A 12,132-nucleotide genomic window follows, 5' to 3' on the forward strand; every position below is an offset into this window, starting at 1 on the left:
GAGACGTGGCTTATAACTAGAGGCTGGCTGTCAGCATATTATGGTTATGAGTAAAGAAAGGATATTGAAATATGATCATTGATTTATACTGCAACAAAACTGTGAGATCCTTGACTGAAGGGTTATTTCTAATTCACCTCTATCCCCAGGACCTACCACAGTGCCTAACACAGAATAAGGCGCTGAGTAAGTATGATTCAGTGACTCAAAATACTCTAATCAGGTAAGGATGACTACCCTCTGTTCTTTATGAAGTTAAGTTTTAATATATTAATTATATATTAAATTGATTGTCATAAATGACTTTCTATGAGCAGATTTGAAATAAAAAATTCAGAGTGATACAAAAATATAGCGGCTATATATGTGTTTATAGTCACACACAATATTGGAGCATCACAGAAAAATCTTTGAGTTTTTGTAATTTCATCTCTACAAATGTCATTTTTTTTAAAGATTGTTTTTAATTTTTTAAAATTTATCTTTATTGTTGAAAGTATCACAGATGTCCCCTTTTCTCCCCCACTGACAAACTCCACCCCCCCCACCCCCGACCAGGCCTTCCCCACACTATTGGCTGTGTCCGTGGGTTATGCAGACACGCATATAAGTTCTTTGGTTAAATTTTAAAAATAATAAATGAAAGTCATAATACGTTTTTTGCAATAACATCACAAGATCCACATAAACAAAAAGAAAATAGGAAAAAAGAAAATTATTGTATTTCTTTAAAAAAAAAAAAAAAAGATGGTTATTATGTGCACAATATGCTTATTAGATGCAGCCAGATGGTTCAACCTGCGTGTATGCAGAGAGAGGGAGGTCATTCCTATGTCCCCCCATGGCGCAGAGCAGGAGAGCGGAGCCCCAGGAACTAGGAGGGGCGCCCCTGTGGCATTCTCCACCTTGACACAAGGGGCTAGAGCATTCTGCTTGTCCTTGAAAAGAAACTTCTGGAACCCAAGATTTTCAAATGCTTGGATAAACTCTCAAGTACCATTTCCCCCCAGCAGACTGAAGTTGATTGTCCAAGCGGACACTCCCTGTGGCATCAGCGTGCTTTCGCTCCTCTCTGGCCTTCCTGCGCGGAGTCAGGCCGGCCCCCAGCTCGGACCCCTGTGCTCAGACATCTAACACCCCATTACTGCGGAGTCAGTAAGGAGAGCAGCTGAGGCGTCAGGAGCACATGTCGGTGTAAACTCCTGGAGGAAGAAAAAGTCTTTTTCCTGTAAGCTTCCTGTCAGCGCGAAGCGAGGGAGCCTGCATCAGGAGTCCAGGCGCCCGGGAGCCTCCAGGACCACGGTCAAATAGCAGGGCTCTGCGCCTCCAGGACGGCCGGGCGGCGGCCATCTTGCTCCGTCTTCCCAGAAGCCTTAGCGCGCCGCCCGGCGGAGATAAAAAGGCGGGAGCGGGCCGGCAGCTCCGGGCCAGCGCCGGGGTAGGTGGTGCAGGCGCTTTGCTTTTCTGCTCTGTATTCCTCTCAGGCTGCTCCGCGGGCCGCCCCTGGACGTCGAGTACCTCCGACAGTAGCCCAGTTCCTCAGGAAGACGACAAGACAGACAGTTGCGGACCAAGAGCCCCCCTCCCCCCCCCCCGAGGCCTGCGGGTGAGTGGCAATGTGGCCGCTACGGGTCTATACTCGCAAGAAGAGGACCGGCCAGAGGCTCAACCTGACCCCGACGCCAGACCTTGGCCCACCGGTGATGGCAGAGGCAGCCCCAGGTCCGAGCCGAAGGCGCCCGGCCCACTGTAAGCTCTGCTGGACTGGCCTGAGCGGGGGAGAGCTTGGGGGTGGGGGAGGGGGTGGTAGCTGGGCCTGGGCCCCAGGGACCCCTGAAGCCAGAAGGCTGGCTTCCAAGGCTTATGCCCTGAAAGGTGCCGCCCTTCTTCAGGCCCGAAAGGAAATGGCAAAGCTCACGGTTTGCGGAAGATCGCCGAGAAGGCGGAGCGGAGTGGGCAGGGCGGTAGCAGCTCTGGGCTGCCCAGGTGCGTAGCCGCGAGTAACAACCCTGTGCTTTCTGGCTTCCTTCTCAGACCTTCAATCCTACTTTTCTAATGGCTAATAGCCTCCCGTTCTGAGTCAACGAAGAAAATAAATAAATAGAAGCTTTGATTTCACTCTTCTCAGAACATAGACCCAGAAATTTGACTTCAGAGAATAATTATTTTTTAAAAGAGGAAATTTTGCCAACTTACCCAAAACCAAGTGAGATAAAGCATCCAGGAAACCATTCATGGCATCAGTTGGGAATTGGTACAATTTACCCACTCTGCTTCTTACTTTTTCCTAATGATGTCCCCAAAAGAGGATTTCAGATTCTGGGTAGTGTGCCAACAGTGAACAGAGACATGGAGAACCAAGTCCAGAAAGTGCTAACTAATTGTGTTGTTTTTTTGTTAGCTGTCAGTTGGGAGTCGCAGGGGAGAAAAGCCTGCAAGAAAGTAGCACTAGTGAAGAAGAGACCCAGGATGAGAAGATTGCTCCATTGAGCGTATGTATGTTTCTCCTGTGATCCATGGATACACTTAGTTTACAAACCAGCAGTACCTGATGTACCTCCAGATGAAGGTATAATGTGGTGTGGTCTTTGTTCAGTAGAGACTACATAGCTTTCTAATGTTTTTATAAACATTGATGCTGTGTCTTCAGGTAGGGCCTTGAGTTTCTGATTTTGGCAGATTCATAGCCATGCATTTTTGTTTTTTCTTTCCCTTGACATAAGTTTGAGAATTGTCTACCACTGGCTAATTTTCTGCATGACAGATAGAAAACGTTTCTAATGTTTCTTGTGTTTCCAACTCCCTTCTGTCCTTAAACATTTTAAAGCCATTTTCATGTTGTCCCATTTGACTTTCCGTTAACAACTAGAAACAGAGGATTCATTACCGTTAGAATATGGTATAACTTCTTGATCTACTGTATTTAATATGAACTCTGTTTAATATTTTAGAGATGGATAGCAGTAGTTTGGAGAAACTCAGATTTTAAAAATTGTTTGTGATTCACCTGACATTAGCCTTAAAGTTGATAGTTATGTTCCAGTGTTTTAGTTTATTCCTCTATAACATGTTTTTTAAGGGAAGGCAGTTTCAACCAAAATCACTTTTTTTAAAAGCCTTTTACCCCAGATTATAACTGTTCCTTGTAGATGATTCAGACTACTCAAAAAGTGTTTAAGCAGTTTCTTTTAATTTTTATATATTTCTTTCCATTCTTTTTTGTGTGCCTTTTTTTCATTTTACAAATTATCTCATTGTATATTCCTCTAACATTAAATAGTCTTCAAAAATATGCTTTTTAGCCCTGGCTGGTGTGGCTCAGTTGGTCGGGCATTGTCCTGTGGACAGAAAGGTTGCCAGTTCAATCCCCGATCTGGACACATGCCTGGGTAGCAGGCTTGATCCCTGGTAGGGGGTGTGAAGGAAGCAGCTGATTGATGTTCCACTCTCACATCGATGCTTTTCTCTCTTTCCCCGCTTCCTCTCTCACTAAAAATAATCTATAGAAATACTTAAAAATATGTAATTTTTAGTGTCTTGCATAATGCTTAGTCTTATAGGTATATTGTAATTATATAACTTTTCCTGTGGTTAAAGGATTAAAATTGTTTCCAAGGTTTTGCTGTTAGAGGTGTCAGTGGATATCTTGCTGCAGAAGTTTTTTTTGTATTCCTTGTTATCATAAGACAAATACTTTCCAGTGGGTCAAAGGTTGGATCATGTTTAAATGTTTTAACTCATGTTGGCAAATCCTCACCATCTTACCTGAAACTTAAAAAAAAACAAACATATATTTGATAGATGAAAAGTAGGATATTGTCTCACCTTCCATTTCTTTGAATGCTGGTAACGTTAAGACCTTTTTCTCTCATTTCATTGGCCATTTGTGTTTCTTTTTTGTGAAATACTTGTTCATTATCTACTGAAGGTAGTCACACTTTTACACACACATATGTAACAAATACTTCCTTATTTGCTTGCCTTTAATTTTATTTCTGGTAAATTAGGCTTATCTGTCAATCTGTTTATCTATTTTGTTTTCATATTTAGAAGGAAAAAAGCCCTTCCTACCTAGGGGTTCAGAAAAATATTCAGGCCCTAGCTGACTTTGCTCAGTGGTTAGAGCGTCAGCCTGTGGACTGAAGGGTCCTGGATTCAGTTCTGGCCTCAAGTGCAGGCTTGATCCCCAGTTGGGGTGAGTGTGGGAGACAACCAATCGATGTGTCTCTCACATTGATGTTTCCCTCCCCCCTCCCTCCCCTCCCCTCTCTCCCTCCCCTCCTTCCCCTCTCCCTCCCCCCCCCCCCCCCCCCCCGTCGCCTCCCCCCCCTCCCTCCCTCTCTCTCTGAAAAGCAATGGGAAAAATATCCTCAGGTGAGGATTAAAAAAAGAAGAAGAATACCTTTATCTTCTGGTCGCTGGGTTATCCCATAGTAGTTAAATGAGAAGTATTTTTGTTGACTTCCTAGATATGTCTACAATATTATATTTTATGTTTATTTTCAGATTTAATATTAAATGCCAAATTACATCTGTGATCAATAAGCTAAAAGAATCTATTATACATATGAAACTAATATACAAAGATGACATTAGATTTTTATTTGCAAAATGACCAAATCAATGTGATATAATATTATAATATAAAAATATTCAGTCTCATAATTTGTGCTATCTTTAATTCTTATTTCACATAGGAGTCAGTGACTGATGACTTCCAGGTTGACAGTAGTTCATCAACTGGTGAACTTGTATCAGGTAAGACTGTCAGATGTGAACTCCCTCTGTTTTCTTTCTTATAAGCATAAACATCCACTTGTATTTGTGTCATCTTCCCATCTTAATGAAAGAGGTGTATTTCTCAGTAGTCCAAGGTGAATCCTTCAGCCTGGGCTCTGGCCCTCATCCTCTCACAGACCAGTAAATTTCAATTCTGATAATTGCTACAAAAGAGAGATTGACTTTAGTGTAACTAATTGAGTTTTATAGTTGGCGAGATTAGGGAGGGCTTGCATGAGGGAAAAGCAATTTAATTGAGATCTGAAGAAGAGTAGAAATTAACTATGTAAAGAGATGAGTAAAGAGCAGTCCAGGTAGAGGGAATAGCATGTGCAAAGACCCTAGCATGGGACCGAGCATTATGTGTTCAGTGAACTAAAAGAAGGCCAGTGTGGCTCCAGTACAGAGAAAGAGGAAGAAATGTGATAATGAGGCAAGGTTGGACAGACAGAGGCCTTGCAGGCCATGTCAGACCTATTGGTGTTTATCTTCGGAGCATCAGGAAGCCAGTGAAGTCTTTTAAATAGAGATTGATATGATCACTTTAGCTACACTATGGAAAGAAGTGGATGTAAATAGATTAGTTAGGAGGCTATTGCAGTATTTTAGGGGAGAAACCTTGGCACTTTGTACTAAGAGATGACGGTGGAAGTGAAAGAGGATGTTGGCCTATTTGATGGCTAGTTTAGGAAGTGAAATTGACAGAATTTGGCAAGTGAAGAGTGAAGGAGATGGAATTATCAAAGATGACACCTGTTTCTGGCTTGGATAACTGGGTATATAAAGTGGTACCATTCACTGAAAAAATCTTGTTTGAGGGAAACATCATAAGTCTCATTTTTAATATATTAAGTTATGAGTGCCTTTAAGATGACTAAGTAGCAGTGTCAAATAGGCAGTTGGATATGGAGGGCTGCTGGTGAGCCACATACATATTGGTGTAATTGAAGTTATTTTTGAAAACAAGAAAGGATATCATCAGCACAACAGAAATACTGAGGAATTCTTAAAAGCAGATGAGATCAGATTAATGAATACATGAAGAGCAGAGAAAGAACTCCTGCAGAGGTAAGAATAGTTCTAGAGGTACTCGAAATGTTTGGCCAACAAATGCAAAAAAAAGCAATGATAGAAGGGACCTTACAGGAAGTGTCAAGGTGATGGACTATATTCTGCATTACATGGCCTGGCCTCCTCTCCTCATTCCCTTCTTATATAAAAAAACTGGCAGCTACAGTACCTGCTGCCAGGATAAAACCCAGGGAACTACTCCCAAGCAAAGTGAACTAAGTGGTTGGCTCCCAAGAGTTAGTGTTGGTGCTGGCATGAGAAGCAGAGGAGAGTCTGAAGTAACTCCAGATTGCTGCAAGGATAGCAGAGGGAGAAAAAAATAAAGATAGATTATGCTTAATAACCCCAGGATAAAAATACCGCATGGCTCTCTGGAATGGGAATTCTGATACCAGAGACTTCCACTGTGGACACTAGCCAGATAATTAGGGCAGTGCCCCTGTGCAACCTACAATACCCAGAAAATACAGGGGGATATCCCTGTATTTTCCCAGACTAAAAAATAACAAATTTAAAAACTCAATAAATGAGCCTACTATTGAATGAATTCAGCTGAAAATCAAATTAACGAGTTAGAAGATAGGGTGGAGGAATATTTCCTAGAATATAGTGCAGAAGAACATGGGAGATGCTCAACGAATACTTTTTTCTCCTCTCTTCTTTGCCTGGTTAATGTCTACTGTTCTTCAAAAATAAATTCAGGTCCCATCTCTTCTGCTAAGCCTCTCTTGGCCACTCCTCTCTTTCTACATTAACTGTTCTATTCTGGTAGGTCTGTGGTACTCTTTGTCATAGGACTCAAACAGTAGTGTGATTGTTTTTGTTACTCTTCGCTCTAAAGCCATTGAGAATAATTGCTACCTTTCATCTTCCTATCTCATGCTTGGGACATAATATAGTTTCACATGCTAATTGAATGAGTTTTATACTCTATTTAGAGAAAAACCATTTACACTATAGTAATTATTTTCTAAAATTATAGTTTAAATATATGATAAATGTCCTTGGTTGCTAGCTTGATCAAGTTGATGTATGAAAAGTATAAGGAAATAGAAAATAGACTAATTAATTAACTGGTTGTATTTCTAAGAGTTTATTTGTTGATAGTTACAACCTGGAATGTTTTTTCTAATAAAATGTGAATGGTTAGGTTTTGAGCAGCCCACATAATTCTATTCAACATGTTGTTTTAATTCTATCTTGGAATCTATTAACTTTGAAATATGAAAATTAATTCAGGACTTTAATGTGGAAGACTGAACATGTAATTCTCCATGCTGAAACCTTACTTAAGTATCAATAAAGGCATAAAGAAGGCATGAAACCACAAGGTGGAGAAGAGAGACCTCAGCTGACAATAGATAATCCACAAGTTTGGAATCTGGGAAGCAGATGAATAAATTATAATTGGCCTAACAGACCAAAAAAAAAAAAAAAATGCTGGGGGAAAAAGGATGCCTAGACTAAGAACAAACCAAGAATCGGACTGACTTAGGCTGTAGGTTTAGGAATTGGAGGCATCCCATATTCCTGAAGGAATGGGTATAGATAGTGTTGAAAAAAGGAGAACTTTTTTTTGGAAGTCTTTAAAAGTAGCAGTTAGATGCTTTGATCCCTTCTCCAGCACTGTGTGGCTAGGCAACTACTCTTTCCTACTGTGGCAGTACAGCGATATTGAAGCAGAGGGTCTGGACTCAGGAATGCTAGGTATTGCTCAGGGCAGGGGTGCTATATTGAAGACTCACAGTGGAGGAGGAGGGAGGGAAGGGAATTAGTAAACTCTGTATACTTGGTAGTAAATCCCCCAGGCACCCTGTCCTACTTAGGAAAGTACACCCAAACTAGGAGAATGGAGAATTTCTGTTTTGGAAACTTCTCTGCCCGGGAGAAGACCTATATTCTGACGGTAATGATTTGGTCTCTGTCTAAATATCCTTCAGTAATGCTCACTAATTCCTAAACTCCACTCATGAATTCAGTTTCCAACTGATATTTTAGTGCCTCAGTCTTGAACATTAAGAATTAATGTTCTTGAATATTTAAAGAAAGACTCAAATAAAGAGATAAGAAATACAGAGAAACTTGAGGGACACAGACAATGCAGAGAAAATTTTTAAAAGCCGTAGTTTTATTATTATTCTCTGGATGATGAAAAATGACTATGAAGCAGGTGCTAGCTGGTATAAAAAGGAATATTCAGAAAACAAAAAAGAATTCTTTAAAAATATGAAATCAGAAAAAAAATATTCTGTAAAGGATTAGATGATAAATTTAAGGAAATATTCTAAAAGTTGAACAAAAAGAAAATAAAAGACGAAAATAGTGGCGTTGGAGACACAACTGTGAGTATACTAAAAACCACCAAATTGTACACTTTATTTTTTAAAATATATCTTTATTGATTTCAGAGAGGAAGGGAGAAGGAGAGAGAGATAGAAACATCAATGATGAGAGAGTCATTGATCAGCTGCCTCCTGCACACCCCCTACTGGGGATCAAGCCCGAAACCTGGGCATGTGCCCTGACTGGGAATTGAACCTTGATCTCCTGGATTCTAGGTCGATGCTTAACTGCTGAGCCATGCCTACTGGGCCCAAGTCATACACTTTAAAAGGTTGAGGCTTATGGAATATTGTATTTCAATAAAGCTGCTATTTAAAAAAGAAAAATAATTAGAAGATGAGTCTAGGCATTCTAGCATCTTGAAAAATAGTAGTTCCAGACATTGTAAGAAGAAAGGAAATTATTAAACACACAAAAATAGAAATTTTTCTAGAATTAAAAATGGTCATGGGTGTATATCCTGAAAAATCTCACCAACTGCCCATTGCAATGAATGAAGAAAGATGCACACCAAAGCAAACATTATGTAATTTAAAAATCCTCAGGACAGCCCATCCTGGCGTGGCTCAGCAGTTGAGCATCAACCTGTGATGCAGGAGTCAAGACTCTCTGAAGTCAATAAAGATATATTAAAAAAAAAAAATGAATGGCATTGAACTTCTCAAGAGCAACTCCAGAAGCTAGAATATGGTGCACAAATGCACTTAAAATTCTAAAGAGAACTTACAGAGACTGAATGGGTCCCCCCACCCAAAATTTGGTTCAGACTGCTGATGTCACCCACATACCAAGAGGGAATGGAAAAGTTTATTACTCATATAATGAGGCTTTTTGGGGAAGAGGGCATCTCCCGAGTAGGACTGAAAATAGCTTGAGAAAGCAGGGAAAAGAGACTGGGTTGGGGTTTTTATGTGGTTAGAGGATGGGCCTGGAATGAGTTTTCCCGTGCATGGTTTTAATTTGCTGCCAGCATCAAAAGATGGAGCACCAGGACTTTCATATCAGCTTGCCCAGATGTGGAGTAGAAGAGGAAGAGGGAGCAGTGAGGTTTAAACTGTCAAACTTCAAACAATGGAATCAGTCTTTTTAATATATTAGTGTAGAATTCTGTACCCAGCCAAACACTCAAGTGTGAAGGTAGTGTAAAGAAAATTTTAGACACATGCTCTAACAAAACCATAGAATAAATCGATAAAGAAGAAGTCATGGATCCAGAAATCAGAGTTCCTAATACAGGAAATATGTGAAAGAATTTCTTTGGATAATAATAAAGGAAAATTCCAAGAAGACACCTGTGCAGCATGTTTAGAGGTCAGCCAGTCCAAATTTGAGCAAGTATATTGTGATCTCCAACTACAATACTTCTTTAAAAAAAAAAATGGAAAGAGGAGGAAAAGGAGAAAGGGAGGCAGGAAGAATGGAAAGAAAAGAAAGAAAAAGGAACTAATAGGTAATCTGGGGTTTTTAAAGTATTGAGGGAAATTTACACTTTTGCAAGAAAGCTGGGATGAAATAGTGATAGGTACTTGGAAAACTGATTTAAAAATTAGCTAATCAACTCCAAGAAAAAAACAAAAACATATCAAAAGGTGATGAATATAGCTCATAGTACATGGTTCACATGTAAATATATATGAGTAGTCATAATAATAGAATTGTTGAATACATTTAATTTAGAAATAGATACCCTTAAAAGAAACAGTTAATAGAGTTAAAAGTAATTGTCTGATTTAGACAGTAGGGAATTATGATGAGGTATAAGACAAGAGACTGTAGCTTTTTTTATACATATTATAGAACCATATGACTTTAAAACTGTGTAGTATAATTTAACATAAATGTAATTTTAAATGCATTTACATTTCTAACTTGTGACACCAGAAACAGCCTCCAACTGATATAGTCATGAACATTTATTTATTCTTTACTCAACAATCCAGATGGTGAGTATGGGGCTTTCCTAATTTGAACCTGGTTAAGTTCTGGGGTTTGATGAAAGGGATAGCTCTCCTGTGAGTGGTATTCATGGAAGTTTGAGAGGTGAAAGGCAAGACACATGTAACAGCATGTGGGTGGAAAAGATGAAAGAGTAAAAAGCAGCAAGGACAGGGACAGGACACTCTAGGGTGGGCACTTGGAGTAGGGGAAACACAAGATACTCAGACGAATAACCTACCTCTGACATCTGAGTAGGTGAAGAAGTATGGTAGATTGGGTAAATTTAAGTGTTGCAGTGGTAGCAGGAGGAAGTAGCCAGGTAGGAAACAATTGTCAGCTTTAAGGAGAGGGTTGGAGTGAAAGGAAAGGTGTGATAAGTTCAAAATAGGAAGGACAGAGTTAGTTCTCTTAGGTAGTGGATGAACAGAGATAGGCATAAGTTAGCTCCAGGTCAGGGGATAATATGTTTTCAGAGCAATGCTCCCCTTTAATCCCTTAATCGCCTGCCCACCAATTTCTATTAGTGTTGAACTCTATTTTGTCATTAGGAAGTGTTTAATAAATGTTGACTATTGCGGACTTTCCCTTTTCTTACTAAACCTTCTGGTTCTTAACTTTTAGTACTAAGTTCTATCACAATAATTTATTTGGAAAATTCTTTATTTTAGTCCACTCTCACAAGGATAACTTTAAGACCTCTGAGTATGGGAGCTTCTGTGTTAAAACATTTTACCCATTTTCTTATTGAGATTTTCTTCCCTTATTGAGTTTTCAGAGTTCTTTATATTCTGGATTCCACTGCATATGCAAATATTTTCTCTTAATCTGTGGCTTGTTTTTTCATCTTAACAGTCTCTTTTGAAGAGAAAATTTTAAATTTGATGAAGTCCAGTTTATCATTGCAATTGTTTTAATGACTCATCGTTTTATTGTTATATCGAAGAAATCTAACCTAGTATCATGAAGATTTTCTCCTTTTTTTTTCTGGAAGTTTTGTTACTTTAGGATTTATATTTACATCTGTGGTCCATTTACAGTTAATTTTTTTATATGATTGAAGGTATGAGTGCAAATTTTTTGTTTTGTTTTGCTTTTCCATATGGATATTCAATTGTTCAGGCATAATTTTTTAAAAAAAGAATATTCTTTTCCACTGAATTGCCTTTGCATCTTGGTCAAAAATCAGTTGCTCATATATGTGTGAGTCTATCTCTGGGCTGTCTGTTCAATTCCTTTGATCTGTCTATGTTTAGGCACATTGTTTTCTAAATGGAATGATTAGAATCACCCTTTCTTCTCTTCAGCTAGTTAATGGGTAACTTGTATATAAAACTTAGATTTTTTGAGTCAAGAATTATAACTAGGACCCTAGCCGGTTTTGCTTAGTGGTTAGCACGTCGGCCTGCAGACTAAAGGGTCCCAGTTTCGATTTTGCCAAGGGCACATACCTTGGTTGTAGACTCGATCCCTGGCCCCAGTCCGTGCACGTGCAAGAGGCAACCAATATACGTGTCTCTCTCACATTGATTATTTCTCTCTCCCCCCCTTCCACTCTCTCTGAAAAACAATGGAGAAAATATCCTTGGGTAAGGATTAAAAAAAAGAATTATAACTGAACCAAAGTAGGGAAGGAGTAAACTATAAATCTTTGAAAAACAGTGGAAAAGGATTATAATGCATTTTCTGTACATCAAAAACATTTTCTAAGGTGAAATTGGCTTATCAATAGTATGTTTTTTCAGTTGTATGTGGAAATAATTTTACATTCTTTTTTTTAAAAAATATATCTTTATTGACTCAGAGATATGAAGGGAGAGGGGGAGAGAGAGTTGAAACATTAATGATGAGAGAGTCATTGATCGGCTGCCTCCTGCATGCCCCCCACTGGGATTGAGCCTGCAACCTGGGCATGTGCCCTGACCAGGAATCGAACCTCAATCTCCTGGATCCTAGGTCAGTGCTCAACTACTGAGCCACGCCCAGCTGGGCTAATTTTACATT

At 39.4% G+C, this 12,132-nt stretch overlaps 1 protein-coding gene across 1 annotated transcript in view; it reads left to right on the top strand.

The window, feature by feature from the left end:
- The first annotated feature begins 1,616 nt into the window (after window positions 1–1,616).
- MEIKIN (meiotic kinetochore factor) overlaps window positions 1,617–12,132 on the top strand; it is a 55,258-nt gene continuing 44,742 nt past the window's right edge. Inside the window, exons 1-4 of the mRNA XM_087815896.1 lie at window positions 1,617–1,722; window positions 1,893–1,986; window positions 2,402–2,492; window positions 4,698–4,758. Coding sequence (XP_087672022.1) covers window positions 1,617–1,722; window positions 1,893–1,986; window positions 2,402–2,492; window positions 4,698–4,758 — 352 coding nt within the window. The remainder of the gene's footprint in view (window positions 1,723–1,892; window positions 1,987–2,401; window positions 2,493–4,697; window positions 4,759–12,132) is intronic.

This window comes from Miniopterus natalensis, chromosome 4 (assembly GCF_054644295.1).
Source record: "Miniopterus natalensis isolate mMinNat1 chromosome 4, mMinNat1.hap1, whole genome shotgun sequence".
Classification (NCBI taxonomy): Eukaryota; Metazoa; Chordata; class Mammalia; order Chiroptera; family Miniopteridae; genus Miniopterus; species Miniopterus natalensis.